The following is a 22,604-nucleotide window of genomic DNA, read 5'->3' as shown; positions in this document are numbered from 1 at the left end:
AGAGAACCGACACGTGTTCTGCACCTCTCAGTCCTCTGCAGGGTCGTGTACTCCCTCCTGAGCGTGTCCACACGGGTCTGTGAGTGTGTGTGACGTGCAGCTGTGCATTCACAGGGTCACCAAGGTCCCCGGTGCCGGAGGGAAGGCCCCCTCGTGAGACGCGGCTACGCGTGCGTCGCCGTGGGGTTACAGCATTTCCTGGGCGTATTCCGCCCCCAGAGGCAGCAGAGGGGCCACGCGTCTGTGGGTCACAGGCCTGCAGTGCGGGCTCGCCACGGCCAGGAGGTCGAGCCCGCGTCGCCTGTAGGAAAACGCTAAACCGCCCGGTGCTGGCTTCTGTATTCCTTCCCACGGTCCTGTCCCATTAGTGTCACAGACGATGCTCCCGGATCCCTGGAGCCCGTGAGACAGGGTGCAGGGTGCAAAGGTGACCAGTGCAGCTCACTTGGGCAGCGAGGCCCAGGGGTTACGAATCCCCGCCACGGCGCCCTCAGCCTGCAGCCCCCGCCTGGCCTTCAGGAGCAGCACCCCGTTCACGGGTTTATGGACGTGGACGTGGAACGTGAATGCCACAGCCTTCCTTCCCGACAATACAATCTTCCTTCAACCCACCGGCTCGACCAGGAGCCAAGGACACTTAGAATGACAAAAGTAAGAGCCAGACAGAACACCACTGAGGCACAGGCAGGGACCCTCTGGCTGATTCCAAGTGCCACCCTCAGCCCACAGCCCTGACTCCTGCCAGCCTCCCGCCCTTGGCCGTTCGGGCTCTGGCCACCAGCTCGGCCAGGTTCCTGCTCTCCCATCAGTCAGGTGTCGCTCCTGCACGAGCCGAGCCCGCCGGGACCCTGCCAGGCATCCTGAATAATTAACGGAGCCCTTTATCGGCCTCTCAGCTCCTTCCTTCCACGGCCCCAGCCACCAAGGACAGGGAAGGGAAGGCACTGACATCCCCACACTGCGTCGGGCTCAGCAGCGGTCACATCCTGGAGCACGGCCACCCTGGCACACAGCTGGGTCCTGAGCAGCCTTCTTGCCCCTCCCTGCCGACCTCCTCACCTCCACACCCAGCCAGGTGCATCGTCCGGCCGCCCTGGGCACCTGCCGGGGAGGGGGAGAGTGCCACAGACAACCTGTCCGTGTCCCCTGTGCAGCCCATAGCCCCCGGTGGGGCGCAGGTTCGTCCTGCACAGCTTCCCGTGCCCCTACCTGGGCCTCCCACACCAGCTGTCCCCCGTCACCACCATCACCAGGCGGATCTCTCCCAGCATCCATTCCTGCGGCTCGAAACTTACTGTCTGGGGGCAGGAAGGGATTTCTTCCAGAAGGCCGTCAGCCAGCACTCCACTCCCAGCACGCGGGAATCAGTCCCTGCCCTGCAGGCCTTTGTTGTCTGATCACAGACACCTGCCCTCCTCCCTCCACCTTTCAGCCTCCCTGGAAGGGGGCGCCAGGCCTGGGGAGCACGGAGACGGGAGACGCGTCCAGGGGGCCTGGATGGGACCAGGGGCTGCCGCTCCCCCACAGGCATGCTCCCATCACCCCAATATCCCGTGATCAAAGCATCTCCCGAGATCAAAATAAAATTGTCTCATCTAAAATTTCCCTGGCTTTGATTTGTTTCTCATCACACAGTTTAATTGAGTTGGAAATCTCCAGTAACATCAAAGACAGCGGGAAGGCTCCGTGCTCATCAAAGGAGGTCCCACCCTGGGGGTGGGGGGGTGCAGGTGCTGGCTGGGTGGTCCCGGGGACCCCTGCCTTCAGCAAAGCCCCTGCCACACGTCCAGGGGAGGGCACAGCCCCACACCAGGGTAGGGCGGTCACAGGGAGGGGAGAATGAGGGCAACGGGCACCAGTGCCCCACCCAGCTGGGTGCCTCGACCCGCAGGGGCCCCCACCCCGCCCCTGGCCTCTGCCCAGGCCCCACAATGTGACTGAGTCTGTCTGCTCTCCTAAGCTGGCCTCCCCAAGAAGGGGTCCTGGGTGCACGGACAGGCACTGCACCCACGGTGGCCAGCCTCCCTGTGCCTGTCTCTCTCGGGCTCAGCCTGGAAGTGGCCGGGTGGCCGGTATGGCTGTGTGGACTCCTCCCCTCCACAAGGTCACCCTGTAGACCAAGATGGGGGGGGGGGGCACGGTAGCTGGTGTATGCCTCTCCACTGGCCCGCAGCCCAGAGAGGGACCGAGGCCAAGGGCAGCACCAGCCACAATGCTGAGCACTGGGGCGTGCCCGTGCGTGGCGTGAGTGCTTCGGGGGTGGTGCAGGAGACAAGGGCGGCCGCCTGCGTCCCTCCTCTGCAGCTGCCACGACCAGGAAGACTGGGGGACCCTCAGGCCTGGCCCACAGCTGCACCTGCTCGTGACCACCACGGTCCCATCATGGGCGCAAGGGTCACCTCCTCCAGGAAGCCTTCCCTGGATGCCGCAGCCTGAATCTGCACTCTTGTTTCATGCTTCTCCCGTCCCCCATGCAGATCAGCTCCAGAGCTGGGCACCCTTGTGCCCTCCTTCCTGGAGGCAACACAGCCTCGGCAACGTCAGGAGGGAGCTGCCTGCGTCAGCCTGGGTGGAGCCCAGTGAGACCGGATCTCACTGTCCTGCAACGGGGAGTATCTGCGACGTCCCCGAGCTGAAAGTGGGACAGGGTGGAGCGTCTGGTGATCCGTGCGGACCCCCTGCATCGTTCCCCGGTTAACGTCACGAGCATCCCTGATAATGGTCCCAATCGGAGCAAGCTCCCGGTTTCCTGGAGAGAATTTCCTCAAAGAGGGTTCAAAGACATTTCTCCTTACACATGCTGATTATTCTCAAATGCTGATTAAAATGTATAAGATGAGGGAAGTGACATTATTAGCACAGCCCTGTTTTATAGCTTTCGGGGCAGGAGTCTGGCACTTGCTATGTCTATTTTTGACTCTTTGGGTTTTTTTCTTTTTTTTGACATTATTGTAAATGGAATTGTCTTCCTGAGATCGTTTTCACGTTGTTCACCACCACTGCAGAGAAATTCAATTTTGTATATTGATCTTATATCCTGCAACCTGGCTGAAGCCTTTAGGAGTCCAAGCGTGCATGTAGATTCCTTAAGATTTTATTTACAAACGATCACATCACCCGTGAACTGATGGCCTTACTTCTTTCTCCCGCCCACCTTCCCGGGTGACAGCCTCCAGGACGATGCTGAATAGAAGTCACGAGGGCAGACGCCCTGGTCTTGTCCTTGAAATCGGGGCAAAAGCGTCCGTTCTCCCTCCTCCGAGGATGCTGTCTGTCCGCGTTTCCTAGATGCTCTTTGTCGCGTTGAAAACCTCTCTTTGTCCTAGTTTGTTGAACATTGTTACCACGATATGGCGTCAGATTGTGCAAACGCCTTTGTTGGCACCGTGGGGACGACTGTAGGATTTTTGTTCTCGATTCTGTTCCTACGGCATTCTACGCTCACGGGCTCCCGGAACCGGACTCACACCCAACCGTGACGTGAGTCCCACCTGGTCACGGCGTGTGACCCTCTCGGCGTGCCCCTGGGGGAAGCCGGCTAGTCCCCTGCTGGGGATTTCTGCATCTACACTCGGAAGGTCTGTGTTTTCTTTCCCATGTCTTTGCCCAATGCTTCCGGTGTGAGGGTCACGCCAATTAGAAGGGTCTCTTCTCTGATATATTTTTTATGTTTGATTATTTATTTTGAGAGAGAGAGAGAGAGAGAGAGAGAGAGAGAGAGAGAGAATATCCCCACTGTCAGCACAGAGCACAGTGACGGCTCGAACACGTGAACCGTGAGATCATGGCCTGAGCTGAAATCAAGAGTCGGACGCTCAAGCAACTGAGCCCCCAGGCGCCCTGTTTTCCTTGTTTTTTCTATTCCAATCCTATGTTACTTTCTTCCTTCTACTTAAGTTTAGCTGCCTCTTCTTTTTCTTCTGTCTCAAAATGGGTACCTTTGTTTTTAACGTAATGTACTCACAGGTATACTCATAGGACTTAATTTTTAATACCGGCTGATGCTAACAGTCAGCTCACGAAACCCCCGGACACAAAACACGGCTCTCCCAAGCTGTCCTGAGTCTGCTCCTGCACCCCACAGGGGGCGGGTCTCCCAAGCAGTGCCACCAAGGAGAGAGGACATCACCGCAGGGCGCAGGAAGCCGGGCCGGGCTGCGTCTCTGCCCGAGCTCGCAGACTCTAGGTGACCTGCCAGAGGCCACCGGGCTGCGCAAAGTACACACACGCGTTTCTAAATACACGTAAACACTTCCGTCCGTTTTTCTAAGTACTGAAGCACATAAAAGCTTTTCCCCAAAAGGACGGAGGCCAGCTGTCCCCTCTGTATCCCGTCTGCCCCTTCAGAGGCTGTTTCCTCTCAGTGAGCAGGGTTGGAGGGTCCGGACAGCGCTGGACGTGGACATGGACGTGGACGTGGGGCGGCCTCGCGCCCACTCATGCCTGCCGCCAGGAGGGCCCCCAGGCACCTAGGGCACCACCGGGCAGGTGGGTGTGGCTACCTCTCCGGACACAGTGCTCGGCTCCCCCGGAAAGCCTTCCGGAACTTTTGCTGCTGCCTCTGCCCGGCTCAGCCCTGCGCCTGTGGCCCCACGGGGTTTGTGCTGCCCTACGCGGCTCCCCCATCTCACACTTCTGTCTCTGCCCCCACCCCCACCCCAGCACTCCCGGGGGGCTGCAGGGACACGCGGTGAGGCCGGCTGGCCCGGCATCTCCGTCCGCCCCCGAGGCTGCACGGCCCGGTGCCAGAGTATCTGAACGCCGCTCCCTCTACACCAGGCTGTCAGTGGGTTCAACTCAAGTCCCATCCTGCTCAGAGACTGCAGCCACCTAGAAAAAACACCGAATTCTGCTGTGAGGCACAAGGACGGGAGAGATTGGGCCGTGGGGGCCTGCACAGCAGGAGGGCAGACAGACCCGGACCCTCTGGGCAGCCAAGCCAGGGCCACAGCAAGGGGGCACAGCCAGGATCACAGCAGAGGCCACAGCCAGGGTGACAACAGGGGGCCACACCCAGGGCCACAGCAGGGGGCCACAGCCAGGGTCACAGTTGGGGGTCACAGTCAGGGTCATAGCTGGGGCCACAGCAGGGATCACAGCAGGGGGCCACTCTCTCCCTCACTCAGACCCATGTGAGGCTGGGGCTCCAGGGGAGTCTGGGCTGAGATAAGAGCACCCGATGGTGACAGGCCGATGCTCTGATCTCTCTGCATAAACATGAAATGGCCACGCGGCCAGCCACCGTGTGGTCGTCCACGATCAAAGGCAGTTAAGTTAGATATCCCAGCGAGAAGGTGCCAGAGAAGGATGGTTTTCTCCCTTCGGATGAAAGTGAACTCATGAAGCGACAGGCCGGCCGTAAGAGGCTATTACAGCCCGTGGGTGCAGCCGGCCGGGGCTGGGTCCCAAGCTCCTTCCTGACCCCAGATCCCTCCAGAGCTCCCCTCCAGGCCCGGGCCCGCAGCACAGCCTCACGCACCCCTCCCTGGCAGGGCTGCTGGGTGCACAGACCTGGTGCCGCTCACGGTCCCTGCCGGGCTTTCTGCACGCACACCCCGCCCTCCTCCCCAGAGAAATCACGGCTCGGGGCCTCGTCACAGGGCACCTCAGAGTCCCCCTGGTCCTGGACAAGCAGCTGGAATGGGGGTGGCCTCAGGAGGGCGGGTGGTGGCATCTGGAGAGTCTCCGGGACTCCGTAACACATCACCCCTTCCCCAGAGCTTGTCCAGCAGCAAGAAGGCTGGACTCCAGCGACAGCAGAATGGCGGGGGACTGAGCGTTACAACGGCCCTGTCGTCATCGGAACACGTGGTCAGGCTGCAGACGCACCGGCCACACTCTGTCCTCTCCTCCGCCCACCACACTGGCCCCTGGGGTGCCCCGCACTCTGCAGAGCTGGGGCCCCAAGCCCAGGTTCCCAGGGGCTGGCCTGTCCTGGCCACAGCCTCAAGAAGCTTCCAGAAAGCCAGGAACTTCCTGAGCTAGAACAAAGATGAGAACACAGACGTGTAGGCAGCCCATGTCTGCTGAGGGGCCGCACGCGCCCTGCGTGTCTCAGGAGCACACGGGAAGGTGCCTCAGGGCCTGCCTGGGCCACAAGGCACACCGGCTTACTTCCAGGGACAGGACACTATGACGGTCCCCACCCCACGCAGGACCGAAGACGGGGGCGTAACCCCCACCCCCCCGTCCTCCTCTGAACCCACCCCCCACCCCCTCCTGAGAACCGCCAGCCAGAGTGGCCCCCCCACCCTCTGGGCCGCCCCACCCACCTCCGCCGGTGCCCAGATGGCCTCAGGGTGCTTCCCCTTTGCTTCCGCTTCTGGGCCCCGGGCCTCCCTCCTGCTACAAGGGGCAGGCACGTGCCGATCGAGCTGTGGCCGCAGGGCCTCGGGCCTGACGCCCGCCGCCCTCGCCCAGTGGCGTCCGCGGAGCCAAGCGAACACAGACTTGTGCCCGAGGGCCTCCTGGAGGCGCGTTTCTGCAGTTACTCGTTGTCACCGCATCCTACGTCCCAAATACCGGCCCTTCACCACCAAGCGTCTACACCAGCCTCTCCTGGCCGCCTGTCCGTCGCCAGTCGGAACCCCCACCCGGCGGGGCTGCGGGACCGCCCAGTCTGTTTTAGGACACTTTCATGGCCTGAGAAGAACCCTGAGCTGCTGATCACCCCCCACCCCCACCCCCCCCCCACCCCGCTCGCTCCTTGCCCTCTCGCTCCGGAGACTTGCCCGCCCCGGACACTCATGGACACGGACTCACACAGTCCCCCCCCGTCCTCCGTGCCCGGCATCTCTCACTCACGGCTCACGCGTGTTGTGGGGCGTCCCTCCTTTTCACGGGTCGGTAACGTTCCGTTCCGTGGACGTACCGCACCGTTCACCCCCTGGCGGACCCGTGGGTCGTTTCCGCTCTTTGTCCGCCCTCGTGAACACGCGGGTGCGTGTGTGCGTGGATGCGTGTTCTCACTTCCCCTCGGCCCACGCCCAGGACCCCGCGGGGGGTGGAGCCACGGCTCCTAAGACAGCACTACGTTGAGCCAGACCAGCTCCCGGGGCAGCCACACCTGCACGCCCGCAGCCGCGGGGGGGCTCTGACCGTCCACCTCCTCGCCAACACACGTGACGGTCTGACTCTGCGGAGCCCCCACACGGCCCCGTGTGCCTCTTCCTGGTGGCTGAGGACCGAGCATCTTTCCACGTGTTCCCTGGCTGTTTGCACAAATACCTTCTTTGAAAATACACCTGTTCAAACCCTCTGCCGCTTTCTCAACTGGGCTGTTTGTCTTTTCATCATCTAGTCGTAGGAGTTCTTTGTATGTTCTGCAGACAAGTCCGTGATCGTTATTTGCAAATATTTGCTCCCGCTTGGTGGACTGTCTTTTCACTTCCTCGACCGTGTCCTCGGAAGCACCAGAGCGTTGAGTTTTGGTGAAGTCGCGTTTACCTTCTCTTCTCTCTTTTTGCTCGTGCCTTTGGTGTCAGATCTAAGAATCCTTTGCCAAATCCAGATCGCGAAGGTTCACCCCCATCTTCTTGTAAGCCGTCTACGGGTTCAGCCTCTGATCTGGGTCACGCTAACTTCTGTACACGGCGGGTCCCGCTCCATGGCTGTGCACGCGGCTTCCAGGGGTCACGGCGCCACGTGTTGAGAAGACGACGCTTTCCCCGCCGAATGGTCTGGAAACGCTTGTCAACGACCAGCGGACAGAATACGGGAGGCTTCATTCCCAGACGTTCACCTCCTCCCCGACGGAGGACACCGTCCTCCTCCGGAACCTCAGCAGCCGTCCGCAAGCAAACGCGCCCAGATGCCTGTCCTTGCTCTGTGCTTCCTCAGCAGAGGCCCTCAAGGCTGCGTCCGGGCCTTGATCACCTGCTGCTGGACACAGTGTAAAGGGGGAGGGGCGGTGGGTCCCTAAGTTGGGGGGAGCAGGTAGCAGCTTAGGAAGCCGTTTGCACGCCGTATCTCACGTGCAGAGCCTGCCGATGTCCAGTCTGTGGATGAAGGAGGGGGCCCAGCCCACCGGCGCCCAACGGTGAGGGCACAGGGAATCGCCGACCAGACGTCTCCACTCCGCACCTGGGGCTTCCGGCGTCCCAGGCTCCCGTGGACAGGAGAGCGTGTTACAAGTTCCGAACTTCATGTGCAGGTACAGGACGTGGTGCATTCCCTGCTCGGGACTGAAGGGCCAGGTCACCTAGAAGGCAGGTGGGCTCCCAGCGGGTGCCACCAGTGAACTGCGTCACCACCAGGGTCACCCCCAGGGCCCCGGGAGAGCCCGGTCGACCATGCGCTGAAGGGAGCCGTGACTCCCCAAAGCCTCTCCAGACATCCCGACAGCCCAGGTCACCCTCCCCCTCCTCCGGCGGGCCCCGGGCCTCACTACAGACACTGCCCTGCCTCCTCCCCCAGACGCCCAGGGGCCCCTCTCCTTCTGCCCCCCTGGCTGCGGGCAGGGCTGCTTTAGAAACAGCCCTCTCTGCTCCGACCGCCTGCTCCCGGCCCCGGCATCACCTGCTTTCTTTACTTCGATTCCTTTCCAAGGCGTTTCTGGAGAAGTCAGCTGAGGGGAGGCAGGGCCTCCACTTACAAAGCAAGACCCTGCCTCAGTGGGAAGGACCGTGGTCCTCACGGCAGCCCTGCAGAGGCACCCGGCCCGCACGTGTCCACTGAGGTGCACAGGGGAGCTCGTGGCTTCCCAGAGCCGCGGCCGCTGCATCCACGACCGGGGGCGGCATCCACGACCGGGGGCGGCCCCTGAGGCGCATCCCCTGTATTTGTGCGTGAGAACGTGCGCCTGTAGACACGGCCAGGAGTCGCCCCTCCTGCCACAAGCACCCTCCTTTCGGGAAGAAAAGCTTCCCTGGCGAGCTCCTCTTCATCCCTCAATACCCTACTCAAATGCCCCCTTGTGGAAGTAACTTTGCCAAGGTCCCGGACACGAAGGGACGGCTGTGCTCTGAGGTCCCGCAGCCCCTGCCCCACAGTCTGGACCCCAGCCCCACAGCACTGTATGTTCTAGGTATTAGGTATCCTAAGCGTCAATCACTCAACAGCACACCCCGTATCTGAACGTACGAGAGCGTGAACGAATGAACGAATGAATGAATGAACAGGTGGACAGACGCGGGGGTGCTCCAGGACTTCAGGCTCCCTGCCGACCACACAGCAGGGTCAGCACAGACCACCCCACTGACCCTGCTCATGCCGGATCGCACCCACCGAGAAGGCTCAAGGTTTCTCTGCAGCAGTCACAACACACACGTGAGGAAACTTATTATGCACCCAGAGCAGGAAAATAGAAAAGCAAAAATTAAATTAGACGGCAGCGGAGAAAATGCCCACTGTGCAGAACCAGAACGCCAACAAATTTGTCTGTCCTCCCCTGGAAGCGGCCAGGTTTTAATTCGGGTCTCTGGGACATGGCCCCTGAGGCGCGGGAAGGCTCGCGGGAGAGGGGAGAGAACGTGGTTTCAGATGAGCAGACCCGGATTCGATTAGGAAGCACCTCGGACCCCAACTCTCCCTGCAGGCTCGCGGGGCTAGCGAGGAGGGGGCCCCTCGCCCCGTGCCCCGCGCCCCACGCCCCACGCCCGGCCCTGGGAAGGATCGATGAGCGTCAGGAAGAAGGTGTGCGTCACTGGGAGTCTGATCCGGTTTCGGGAGCCAGGGGCAGAGGGGGAGGGGTTGCTAGGGTACAAATGCAGCTCCCTGGGAGTCAGGGAGGCCGCCCCGGCCCGAATTCACCGAGCACCTGAGCTGGGCTGCACCGAGTTCTGGAACGGACATTGCCACCCCCAGGGGGCAGGTACCCCCCTGCTCACTCAATCGCACGCCTTTTATGGGATGCCCACCGACAGCAGACGACGGTTCTTAAAAACAAACCCGGCTCCCGCGATGAGCCCCTCTGAGCACCAGGTCCTCGAGATGCCCCCACTTGCCTCCAGCCCCCCACGGGCAGGGTCAGCCCCTCTGCCACCTTCTCCCAAGTGCCCCCCGCGTTCCCAAGGAGCCCCTCAGGGCTGGCGGCACATGGCCACGGGGGCCAGAGACAAATGGGCCCTGGGGTGGGGTCAGCCGGGAGCCCCGCCGGGCCTCCAGGGACCTCGTACCGCGGGCCCCCCGGGCCAGGCCCAAGCAGCCCGCTCAGCCCCAAAGGGGGACCAGGCGTGGGTGGGCCGGGCCTGCAGCTCCCGAGCTGACTCACTGCCCCACCACGCCCCAGACAGGCCGGGGACAGGCTCACCGGTGACACCAGGGGCAGAGGTCCCCTCCTGGTCAGTCTCCATCCCCCAAGGTGGCCTCATGGCTCTGCTGACCCCTTCCTGGTGCCTTGTGGCTCCGGGGGCCCCCCTGGGGCCACCGGCCCATCCAAAAGCCCACCCCTGGGGATGCTAACATCCCTACCCCCAAGGGCCCAACCCCCTGCCAGTGAACTGAGCTCAGGTGCTCCAACTGTCCCGGCCCCAGGCTCCCACGGCCATCCTTCCTCAGGTGACCATCCCGAGCACCGAGGGCAGTGGGGGTGGTCATTACCCCAGTATCCTGGTTGGGCAGGAAGTGGGCTCCCACACAGAAGCCGCTGATCTGAACCGGGGAGGAGGTGCCCAGAGCCCCGTGCAGAGGCTGTCAGGGAAGGAAGGGCACGGCTGAGCCCTGGGACCCCACCACCTTGTCAGGCTGTGACCACACCTCCTGCAGCCCCCCCAGAACACCCTGCATGGGGTGCCCCCACCCCAAGCAGCTCCGACACACGAGGCCGCCATTGGCCTGGCCACAGGAGCACCCCCTAGGCCGCCTGCTCCGGTCACGGGGCTCCGGCCCGGCCCCGATGCTGGCCTGCCCGCGGATGCCGGGTCTCACCCTGGACCGCACACAGAGGCCCATCTACCAAGGTGACGGGCATTGCAAGGGCTCCCCTCTGCTTCTAAGAGTATTTGCGATTCTGTTTCAAAGACCATCCCCGAAGGTACCGCCTCACACAAGGTGCCTGGGCCCTCGTCCAGTGAGGATGTTAATGTGGCACATCTCAGAGTCCGGACAGCCCGCTGGCCGTGGGGAGGCCTCACCACCTCCCGCTCTCGGAGCCCAAGGGGGATGGGGTCCTGACGCGGGTCACTGAGCGGGTGGCCTCCCCCAGAAACCACATGTGAGGGATATAACGGCATCCAGGGCTGCCGGCCTGCACCCCCTCCGCCCGCAGCGACACTGAGGGGCCACGGTCCCCGCCTGGGCCCGTGACTCTCTGCCCCCCGCAGCACCCCAAACTCCACACACGCAGAGACACCAACACCGTCCGGGCACCGAGCGCCCCATCAGGGCCGTCCTGCTTGAGGCCAGGCCCAGACAGCCGGCGGCCTCCACAGGCGTTCCCAGTGGTGGGGGCCGGGCTGTGTCCGCTGGACCCCAGCCGCCCGGGCCTTCGAGGGGGTTGCGACCGAGGGCTCTTACCGTCCACGCAGGCGGGCCGGGCTCTCGTGGTGCCCGCGATCTGCCCCTTTCTGCAGGCACAGCGAGCCGTCTGCCGGGCGATCGTCCTCCTGGGCTGGCTGCTGTCGCGGTCCAGGGTCACAATCTCACAGGTGCCGGCGGCCAGCTGACCTGCAAGAGAGGCACGGGCGTGGGCTAAGCGGCCGAGGCTGGGGGCCGAGCATCCCAGTCCTCCCACCCACGGAGGGGCCCCGGCAGCCGCGGGAGGCAGGCTGCCCGCCCGGAGTGCCCGTCTCAAACTCGCGAAAGGACGCTGTCAGAAACACGCCGTATGGGGCCGGCACTGGGTCAGCCCAGCCACCTCTGCTCTGCACGGGGACGCTCGAGGGCCTGCCTGGGCAGACAGGAAATTAACTGTGGCCCCGTCCATCACGCCGGAGATGAAGGGGCCGAGCCTCGCTGTCGGGCCTCTGATGGAAGCAGCCAGACCGCCCAGAGCGCAGAGATCCGAGCCCACGCCGGCCCCTGGGTCTCCGCTGGCCAAGACGCATTCCCAGCTGTGTTAACAGCTGCGCACCCGCCACATCGCAGGGGAGCCTCCCCCCGTCAGCACGGGGCTGGGAGCAGGCACGCTGCACAAGGATGCAGCCAGGTGCACACACAGACACAGACACACCCGCACACGCCCGGAAGGTGGGCACGGAACGCACCTCACATGGGTTCACGCGAGCCGGACTCAGGTGTGAAGGTGCCAAGGCCAGGAGCCACACGGGCGGGTACGGGGAGACGCCCACACAGCAGCACACGTGTGACCCATCGACACCCGCCTAGGTACACAGACGGCGCTCGTACGTTGCACACGTGTCCCGTGCAGACACGCACACACAGGTACACACAGGTTACCTGGATGCCCCCCTCACTCCTGCCTTCCCACGTGGACACTGCCCTGATCCCTAAATACTGGCCACCCCAGGGCACGGGGCTGTCCTTGGTCCACCCCTGGGCCAGCAGTGTCCAGAGAAGGGACAGGTTTCCTTCGAAGGCGACAACCAGTTGGGGTGGCTTCCTCCTCCTCTGTGGTCCCCGAGTCACGGAAAGGGTGCCCGTGTCGCCAACATCCCAGCAGAGGGGAACCTGCCTTCTGCAGGCTGTCACTTCTGTGAAACCTGGCACGCCCCCCCACCCCGACCCCCCGAGAACGTTTGCCGGGACGGTGTCGGCTCTGCACGGAGGGCCGTCCTGCCAGAGACCGGCCACCTCGCCCCGTGCCGACCGGAGGCCGTCCCCAGCTCGGCCGGTGCAGCACCGGTGCGTCCCTGGGCTGGGCCCCCGCTGCCCCTCCACCCCGGCCACCCAGCCGCAGCCTCCACCCGCGTGTCCACTCTGGAGAACCACCGGAGGCTCTGTGCACTCACGTTCTTGCTCTCCCGGTCCCTCGGCAAACAGTAAGCACCTACTGAATGCCGTTGGTGTCGCTGGGCCCCGCAACCATGCTGCGAGCAAAGCAGACCGCACAGCGCCCTGGGGAGCCAGGAGGACCAGCTCCTACAGACACGCGTCACGCGGGGCCCGGCCGGGAGACGGGACAGCGTGGGGACGGGGCCTGCACGCTGGATCACAGGATAAGGGAACCGCGAAGAACCGACCGCCAGGAGACGGGCCGGTGGGGCAGGTGGGGTGGGGGTGGCTCCCACCCTGCAGGGGAAAGCAGGGGGATCCCGGGGGCTCCTGGGTGGCGCTTCTCAGCCCTGCTGTCCTTCCCTGTCCACGTGCCTGCTGTCACCTCAGGCCCCTCCTCCAGGCAGTCCCCCGGGCCCTCCAGGCAGCTCACTGCGCAACATCGCTCCTGCCTTTTTGTCACCTATAGGTCCCCAGCCAAGCCCGAGCCGGGTGCAAAGCAGGAAGCACACCCTCGAGCCCTGGGGGTGCCGTGTGTGCGTGAGAACCGGGAGGCACCAGACGCGCCAGCCGCGGACTCAGAGGGCTGCGTGCAGTGACCCCAGGCCCGCTACCCAGAGCCTGTCGGACGGCACACGAGGTTTCCTGGGGGGGCTGCACGGGTGCGGGGAGAAGGACCCCTGGACACCGTGAGCCCCGGCTGTGAAGCGAGGCGCCAGCCAGCCACGCGACTCCTCACCTAAGGCGTTAACCGGCCCGTGTTCCAGCACGAGCACCGGGGCCACGAGAGACGCTGCCAGGCACATCGGGACTCGGGGCCACAGCGAGGGGGCCGACGGGGTCTCTGTGACCCAAAGCGCCCGTCACCCCGATGGCCCAGCAGTCAGCGGCGGTCAGGCTGGCACGGTGGCCCCCACGTGCCACAGCTGCGGCCCACGCCCCGGGCACGGGTGGTGCCGGCAGATGACGAGACTGCCAGGGCCCCCCAGGTGGACACGCTTCCACACCGACACGCAGCCCACGGCAGGTGCCTCTGATGGCGGGTCAGCTTCCGGGGCCGCCCTGGGAAGGAACTGGAGACGGGAGGGAGGCCCGAACCGCAGCCTGTCACTCGCCCCTGTGTGCAGGCCGCACGTCTGACACCTACGTGTGGGCAGCAGGCCGCACGTCTGACACATAGGTGTGGGCAGGGGGCCCCCGAGGGCTGCCGGGGACGGTCCTTCCTGCCTCTCCCGGCGTCCGGGGTGGCGGGTTCTGGTGGCAGCCGCGTCGGGCCGGCCTCCGCCTCCTTCCTCACCAGGCAGCGCTCCATGCCTCTGCTCTTACGAGTCACCTGCCACCTGGACAGAAGCCCGCTCGCATGACCTCATCATCACGTGAGCACAGCTGCAGAGACCCCACTGCCCGACGAGGCCACACTCACAGGAGCTGATGACCCGAGTGTAGCTCTTGGGGACCCCATCGGACCTACGAAAGGAAGGAAACAAAGCTCCCCCTCTGAGAACCCAGAAATGCCCGGCTTGCCACGATCTGGGGGTGCGTACCCTTCACGGCTGGCTGTCTTCCGGAGAGGGGTGCCCCTGGCTCGTTAACTTATCGCCAGCTGACCAGACTCGGGGTTCCCCTGCAGCGCCCAGACCGGTGCCTCTCTGTGCGTCCACCCCCTTCCCTCGGCTGTCCTGGCCGCCCCTCTTCCAGGTTCCCCATCTTACTTTCCATCCCCCAATTTGGGCTGACACACAGACGTCAACCCTGGCCAGCCCCCGTCGCCTGGGGCTCCACCTCGCCGTGCACGGACCCAGACCTCGGCCCCGGCACCCCGTGTTGACAGCTGCAAACAGCCTCACAAGGGGCCGGAAGGGGCGGGTCCAGGGGCACAGGGTCCCAGCGCGTCGGCAGACGGGCCCCGAACGGAGGCGCAGAGAGACGTGAGGTGCTTTGTGGCTCAGCGGGGACAGCGTCCTGACACTCCCGATGCTGCTCGTACCCCACGCGCTGGATGTCGCCAGCAGCTCACACGGCTGAGTACGGAGATCAGGTGTCAAAGGAGTGGCCACTGCACGTGGCGAGGACGCTCAGTGTCGCGGAGAACAATCAGCCCGGCCTGGGCGGCAGCCGGCCCTCCACTCGGCCCTGCCTGTCTGTTTTGGGGGTCAGCCAGGGAATTCAGGCCGCGACCCGAACATGTGGGTACGGACCCACCACCCGCCAGGACTCAGGCGTGGCCATCTGGCGCTGGGCCCCCGGAACCCACTGCAGACGCACCGAAGCTATCACTCCACAAGCTTGTCGGGCCCGTCCATCCGCACCTGCCGGGGGGAGCTGAGTCCCACCCAGCCTGGCGGGAACCCACAGCATCTCGTCCAAGCTGTGCCCACGCTCGGGGCAGAGGTCAGAGGGCAGGCAGGCAGCTGGCCCTGCCCGCGGCAGGCCACACCAGCGATTTGGAGCTCAGATATTGTCTGTGGCACACCTGGGTCCCCTTTAGCAGCCAGCTCTGGGCAGACGCACTTCAGAGCTCCGAGGTCACTCTGTTCCACTCAGGGTTCTAGTTTGTGGTCGGGACCCCACTGCCCTCCCATAGGGCAGTAAGCGCCGAGCCAGCAAGCGCACGGCCGGCCCAGATCCGGTGTCTATCTCAGCCCACCCGGCTCCCGGGGCCCCCAGACCTACACCCTCCCCAGGCCCTGCCGGCCCCTCCCAGCACCTTGGCTCCTGAGGCTCTGAGGGCAGCAGGGGGGCCCGCCCCGGCCGACGGGGCCGCACGTCCCGCTCAGAGCAGGTGGATACACGTGGAACGAAGTTCAAGGAGACTTGCCCCCGCCTGTGGGTTCAGACACCTCGAGACTCGCAGGGCAGGGACAGAGAAGAAGGTGGGAGCCATCCTGCCCGGCCTGCCCTGGCCGGTGGGCTCTGAGCCCCGGGAAAGGGAGCCTTGGGAGCGGCCTCCACTGCAGGGCTTACTGAGGTAAACCAGCCCCGGTTGTAAGTGAGCCCAAGCCGCTTGTCCCACCAGGTGTGCAGGGGACGAGGGCACTGGCGGGCCTCACTGCCCGCTCGGGCCAGCTCTGACCTCCGGCTGGGCATAAACACCTGCTGGTGGCCGAGCGAGGCCTGACTGTCCCCCCGCCAAGGACTGATGTGCAGGGACCCCACCAGGGACCGGAGGCTCCCAGGGCCCAGGACAGCAACAGTCAGGGAGGAACCCACAAGAGGACCAGGGACGGGTTTCCTCCTGCCACCAAAGCTCTCTCGTGTCCAGAACGTCAGGAGCCCCCGTGGGTCCTTCAGAGCAGGGCCTTGGAGGGCGTGCCAGCACCAAGGAGGCCAGGACTGTGCCTGGAAACAGTGTCCCAGCTCCGGCACCGGGGGCCACGGCTAAGCTCAACTCCGGGCCTCTCTGCTGCACTGGACAAGGGCTGGAGCCCTGCCAGGCGGCTGCACGTGGCCCCAGGGGAAGGGGCTGGAGATGCCTACCGGACCCCAGAGACTAAGAGCCCACTATGGGTCCCACTCACTGCCATGGTCACCTGAGGTGCCGGCTCTGGGCTGGACTGGACCCCAACAACTCCCCACAAGGTGAGCATTCTGACCGGATTTTACAGAAACAGCCCGTGACATTCGTCACACGCCGGTGGACGGTGACCGGGGGCCCTGGCACTTAGGGCAGGGACGTGCCAGGAAGTACCAGCGGGACACATCTTGTGCTTGGCCCCTGGGGGCCTCCTGGGTATCCGGGGCCCTGGCCAGCGCGGGCAGAGGCCCCCTGAGCCAGAGCCCCCGTGTCCTGGACTGTCAAGTCTCACGTGTGCCCGGGGTCAGACCAGGCTGGACAGCAGCCCCTCCAGGTCCCCAGCACGGTCCCAGTGGAGGGCCACCACCACCCAGCCCCCGAGCCTGGTCCCTGAAGAACCGCGAGAGCATTCTGAAGGCGAGCTGTGCCAGAGCCTACCTCGGGGTCACTGCGCTGTTACACGTAAATCTCTTTCATCGAGACTTACGGTCCGAGACCTTCTAACCCACTGGCCCAATGACTCCTCCTGCTGCGGGAGTCAGTCCTGCAGGGCCCAGCCTGACCAGGTGCGGCCACGCCAATGACGGTGACCGGCCGCCAGGAGGCCCGGGGGACACCGCACAGTTGGAAGCACCCCCCGGGGGAAGCAGGGGCCCTTTGGTTCAGGAGGGGCTCGCTGGCCTGGAGGGGGCCTCACACGGCTGTCCTCATGCCGCTCCCAGCACCTGGAGGGCCACCTGCCAGGGACTGGAGCCCGAGACCCAGGCCAGGAGCAGAGTGGCCGGCACCGTGGAGGCCTGATCTCGGCCGCTGGACACTGTGGTGTGGGGGCACCGCCTGCCCCGGGCAGACAGTGCCGGCTGTGGTGCAAGATTCCAACGCGGACGTGGGCACCCAGGCACCGTGTTCTAAGGATGCCAATGGAGTCTGCAGCATGATCACCGTAGCAGGTGCCACTCCACCCGGGCCCCTGGTCAGGCATCCTGGGACCCAGGTCCCCAAATCTGCGACTCTGTACTTGGCTCAAAGTGCTTCTCGGTGAGAAAACAGCACATGCTCAGCGCCCGAGTGGGGGGCGTCCACTTGGCCTGGGTGGGGGTGGGGGCCGAGTTCGCTCCTGCCCACGCTTCAGCACGCACGGAGGTCCCCTGGCGGGTTACGACGACGTTAGACAAGGTGGGATGAGGTGGGGAGGCGGGCTCAGCACACAGCCCAGGGCTGAGCCGAGCCTGGCCCAGCACAGCCCCTCGGGGCCCCTGCCCCATCTCCTCCCGATACGTCCAGGCAGATGGAGAAGAGAAGGCGATGGGGACCCAAATCCGCTCTGGACTCCATGGTCAGACCCTGCAGGCAGCGATCTTCCCCTCCTGCCCCCGCAGCCAAGGACGCACACCTCCCCCCAGCCAAGGGCCCCCAAGTTCACAACTGGCTTCACTCCCAATGCGGGTGAGCTGTCCCCCCGGGTGCCGAGGTGCCCTTTCCCACCGCCCGAGGACAAGGGTGCGGACGCCCACTTGGCCACAGGGCATCCTGGGCCCACGCTGGTGCCGTCCCCAAACCGCAGACTCCTGTGAGCGTTGGGGTGCGGCCCGACCGGACAGGAGGCATGTGGAGGACAGAGCCCTGGGCGTCCCTCCTGTGCACCTGCCTCTCCCGTTACCACCGCGGACGGCACTGCCAATGTCCCACCGCGGAGAGCCCGCCAGAGGCTGCACCAGCAAGGACCGATGTGCAGCTTTGTCCCGGGCACACGTTAAGTAGGATGAAAATACACGGAAAAAAGTATAAAACCCGATGGGAGTATGACAGCCTCTGTGTTTGAGCTACAGCAGTCACAGTCCCACTTTCCGCGGTTTGTCACCCGCACGACGTCCACCTTGGCAGAAAGCACCTGCTCCCCCGCCCCCCGCAGCGTGGGAGGGCCAGGTCACTGGCTCCCGTGGCGGGAGACGGGGGGAGGGGCCGCGGGACATCCGGTGAGTTTCACTAAGTGCACCTGCCGTAACCGTCCTCCTTCACGGCCAGTCACCGTTGTCTGCCTCTGACTGTGCCTGCCTCACGACTTCGCCCAGTCACAGGGCTCGCTCGGTGCTACCACTGTGTGTGCCCCCCCAAACCCGCACCTTGTCCGACAGCCACCCCCCCCCCCAGCTTGGGTCCTGCCCCCCGTGGGGAAGGGGGCTCCCGAGCACTGAAGCCGGCATCCAGTCCTCTATCACAGGAGCCAGGTAAATGCGTGCCGCGGATCACCCAGGACAGCCCTCTGCTCACGGGCACGGGGACCAGCCTGCGAGATGGTGAGTGAAACCGGGACCTTACGGAGGAGGGGACATCTGTGGCCGTGCACGGGCGGCCAGCCCCAGCCGCTCCGCAGCTCCGGCCCCTGGTGCCAGGAGGCACCTGCTCAGAAGACAGTGTGACAGAGGCCCCAGCGCACGGGCGAGGGGACGCTGGTGCAGAGCAGGGAGCAGGGCCACCAGGCTCCTGAGACCAAGAGCCAGAGCAGCTCCAGAGTGCCCGCAGGGTCCCTGGGGGCCCGGGGAGACCAGGTGCGGGCCACAAAGCCGCTGCTCCCTCGGGGCATGTGTGCTCATGGCCCAGATGCACACACACGCGTGCACGCACACCAGGCTTTCCCAAGGAGCCCCCGTAGGGGCCGTGCGCTCCCTCCCACGGGACTCAGCAGCTGGAAGCAAGTCTGCTCGGACCGCCCACAGAGACTCAAGGGGTCTCTCCACGGCCGTTTCTTTTCCAGCCACACCTCCCAGGATGGCCACACACCCGCACAGCCCCTGCAGACCCTCAGCTGTGTGGCTCCACCTCTGCACTGGGGGCGATGTCGCCCCTCTGCCTGGACGCCTCCATGCGGCCTGTGCTCAGGCCTTGGCACGCCCCGGTCCGCGGAGACGGCCCCTGATAACGGCCTGGCGGGGAGTCAGGGGCCCTCGGCCCTGACTGGCCCTTCTGTCCTCACAGCCGGTCCAGCACTGGGTGAGACCAGAGGCGGGACGGGAAAGCCAGACTGTGCATGAACTCAGGAGACCGAGTGGCCTGGCCCGATGCTGCCTGCCTCTTCCTGGCTCTGGCTTAGCTTTGCAGGGGACATGTCAGGAAGGTCAGTGGCGGGGGCGTGGACTTGGGAGACGGGGGCAGGATGTGTCTGCATGGACGGGTTGTCCTGGTGCCTGTCACAGCTGGAGACCTGCTCCTTCCCCATCCTAAAGAGGAGCCCTTGGCTCGCCCCTGCTCTGCAGATCGGCCCCAGTGTCCCCTGGCTGTCCCCGCTAACACAACTGTGAAATATAATTATGTCTTTTCCAGCAAAGTCAAACATCTCGCGGAAGCCTCCCGGAGCCGGCCGACCTTGTCCCAGCCTGCTCCCGTCACGTACTGCCTGCCCTCTACCACCTGGGCCGTCCCCCCACCCCCTCCCCGAGCTGCGTCCCCTGCCCAAGCCCAGAAGCCGGACGGGCTGGGACAAGAGGGGCAGATGGCAGCCCCCTCCCACAGCCAGATGCACCTTCCAGAAAGTTCTGCCAGCTCACCCCTGCCCAGTGCCTGGCCTGTCCCTCGGCCACCTGTCAAGTTTGAAAACACGGGAAGGGTCCCTCCGTGGGGAGCAGGCGGGCTGCACCAGGAGGGAGGGACGAGCCCCCTCACCATTCCCCGGCTCAGAGAGGAGGACGCCAGCGCCCGCAGGCTCTTCTAAGCGCTGCTGGGGCTGGGCTCTCTAAGAGCTGGGCTTTTCATCTGGGTAAGAGCAGGTGGAGGGACCATAATAAAAAAGAAAAGAGAATAATACCTTGATTCCAGCTACGAGGCAGGCTTTTCAGGCCTCCAGAAGGGAGATCAAAGCCTCTCTAGTCAAGTTCCCTCCGGTGGTTCCACAGCGGGCCTTAAATCAAATCAGTGCCTCGCCGCCCCTGCCCGCTCCCCCCGCCCAGGCCTGAGGGGTCTGCACCTGCCGACACGGGCCGGGGGAGGGCCAGGCTGGGCCGTGCTGTGCGAGCCAGGGGCAGTCACCATGTGGGTGTTGGGGACCTGCCCGCTGTCACTGCCAATGCCGTCAACCCTGCCGAGGACAGGGCGGTGCCCGGAGGCAGTGGCTGGCCCTTGAGACGCGGGATCTCAGAGCCAGCCGCCGCCTGGGCTGGGCTGGTGGCTTCAACAGGGACATGCCCCCGATGTGCCCTCTGCAGCCCGTGTGCTGTGCTCAGTAATGCCGACGGGGTGTGTGCAGGGCCCGCACGGGGTCACTGGCCTTCACAGTTAAGGCCTGGCCCCCTCCCACCCCCTGGAGCCGACCCAGGCCTCCAGGAACCCAGTCAGACTCCAGCCACGCCCACCTCTGCCCGGGGCCACCGGGGACATCACCCCGGAGGCTGTGTTCTCCCTGCCGTGACAGCTGCTGCCGACCCCACGCCAGCCATCCAGCCAGGGCGCCCAGGCTCTGCCCATGCCAAGCCCGGGGGCAGGACTCCAGAGCAGGAATCACCCCACACCTCTGGATGCAACCACAGCCCCACACAGCCTTTCGCCTTGAGAGAGACCAGACAAACAGCAGGGGCAGCCTCAGTCTCCCCATCTGTGAAGTGAGCCAGCGGGACAAGGCAGCGTTCTTCCCCGTCTGGACTAAGCCACCACCGTGGAGACCAGATGCCACGGGGAGAAGGGCGTGGACGGCGGAGGGAAGGTCCTCGTCCGCCACGAGCCAGCCGGTGGAGGGCGGCGGGCCCAGAACCTCCCTCCGAAGGGCGCAGCCGTCAGCAGGCTCCAGGGAGAGAAGGCAGGACTCACACCACAGACAGACCTAGAAACAAGCCTCACGCAGCAGGTGGAAAGCGGTGGAGTGATGTGCACCTCCCAAGCCCTGGAACGTGTCAGGTGGCCCCCTCGCCCACAAAAGGGTGACTATCTCCCACGTGGTATGGGCGTAAGTTAGGGAGCTCGAATGTGGATGATCCCGGTGGCCCATGTCACCCCAGATCCCCGTAAGAGGGAGATGCAGGGCATCTGACCACAGAGGAATGACCCAGTGACCCCACACAGAGGCTGAGGCAACAGATGCTCCTGGAGGTGGATCCAGAGGCCACCAGCCAGGAAATCCATGAAAGGCGAGGAGCACATTCTCCCCTGGAGCTTCCAGAAAGATCCAGCCCTGCCCGCACCTTGGTTCTGGCTCAGTGAGACCCTTTCTGGGCCTGAAACGTGCAGAACTGTAAGAGAATGAAGTCGTACTGTTTCAGCACTAAGTGCAGGGTGGCCTGCAGGTCAGGAAACAGGCCCCGGATGTGATGTCAGTAGGAGAGCACAGGCCTGATGTGCGGGGGCCGCTGGACTCGGGCCACACTGGGCCAGGCTGGATCAGCCAGAGCAAAAGGGCCTCGAAGGTGCTGTGAAGGGCATGGGGGGGTGTGGGAGCACCACGTGGGGGGTCCTGGGCCCCAGCCAACAGCACGGGGCTGCAGAAGGGGGGACCACAAGCCCAGTGCCTTCCGGCCACACCATAGAGAGGGTCCCCGCTGGCCCTCCTTCCTCGTGCTTCCTGACGAGACTGTCCCCCGAGATCAGGGCTGCCCCACAAGCTGGGAACCGAAGCTCACAGCCAACACCTGTGCTCCAGTCATGCGACCCTGCAGCTGGGGGGGAGACCTCGGCGTAGACACGGCTGGACCAGGGCTCAGAGGATTCAGGTCCACGTTTCAAGTTAAATATTAATTACTGATGAAAATAGAGTTGGAACACGTGCCCAGCACCGAGCCCTACCCGGGGCAGGAGGCTGGCGGGTCCCCCAACCCCCCAGGGCTGGGAGTGGAGCCCAGAGCCTGCACCCACACTCAGAGCATCAGCCACCACATGGGGACCACTGCTGTCCTCATAGACTTCATCACAGACTAAATCGCGTCATCTCCAACACACTTTGGAAAACCCTGAAGGCGTGAGGCTGTCCTCAGGTCCTCTCAATGTGAGAGCAGAGAGGAGGCTTGGATGAAGCAAAAGGGACCACGACCTAGGTCGTTCCTGCTTGGGAGCCCAGGCCCTTTGCTGTGGAATGACCTGGGCTCAAAGAGGCCTCTCGGGGCTTGGTAACGAGGCCACAGGGGGCCCTGACCCAAAGCGTTTGGTGAGGACACCTCCCGGGGATGGGCTGCCCACCAGGAACCACACACCGGGGCCCCTACGGGGGGAGCCCGAGCTCGCCTCTTCCCCTTGGCCTGGCTGGCACAAAGGCCGGGACCCCAGCGGTCGTCACGGGCTC

The 22,604-nt window shown here is 64.5% G+C and overlaps 1 protein-coding gene across 2 annotated transcripts in view; it reads right to left on the bottom strand.

Annotated features, from left to right (window-relative positions):
- TAFA5 (TAFA chemokine like family member 5) overlaps window positions 1-22,604 on the bottom strand; it is a 155,962-nt gene that overhangs the window by 28,102 nt on the left and 105,256 nt on the right. For both annotated transcript variants that reach the window (XM_058740853.1, XM_058740854.1), the window contains exon 2: window positions 11,455-11,604. In XM_058740853.1, coding sequence (XP_058596836.1) covers window positions 11,455-11,604 — 150 coding nt within the window. The remainder of the gene's footprint in view (window positions 1-11,454; window positions 11,605-22,604) is intronic.

This window comes from Neofelis nebulosa, chromosome 8, assembly GCF_028018385.1.
Source record: "Neofelis nebulosa isolate mNeoNeb1 chromosome 8, mNeoNeb1.pri, whole genome shotgun sequence".
NCBI lineage: Eukaryota > Metazoa > Chordata > Mammalia > Carnivora > Felidae > Neofelis > Neofelis nebulosa.
Note: the sequence above shows the minus strand (reverse complement) of the source record. Positions and strands in the feature narration are given on the sequence as shown.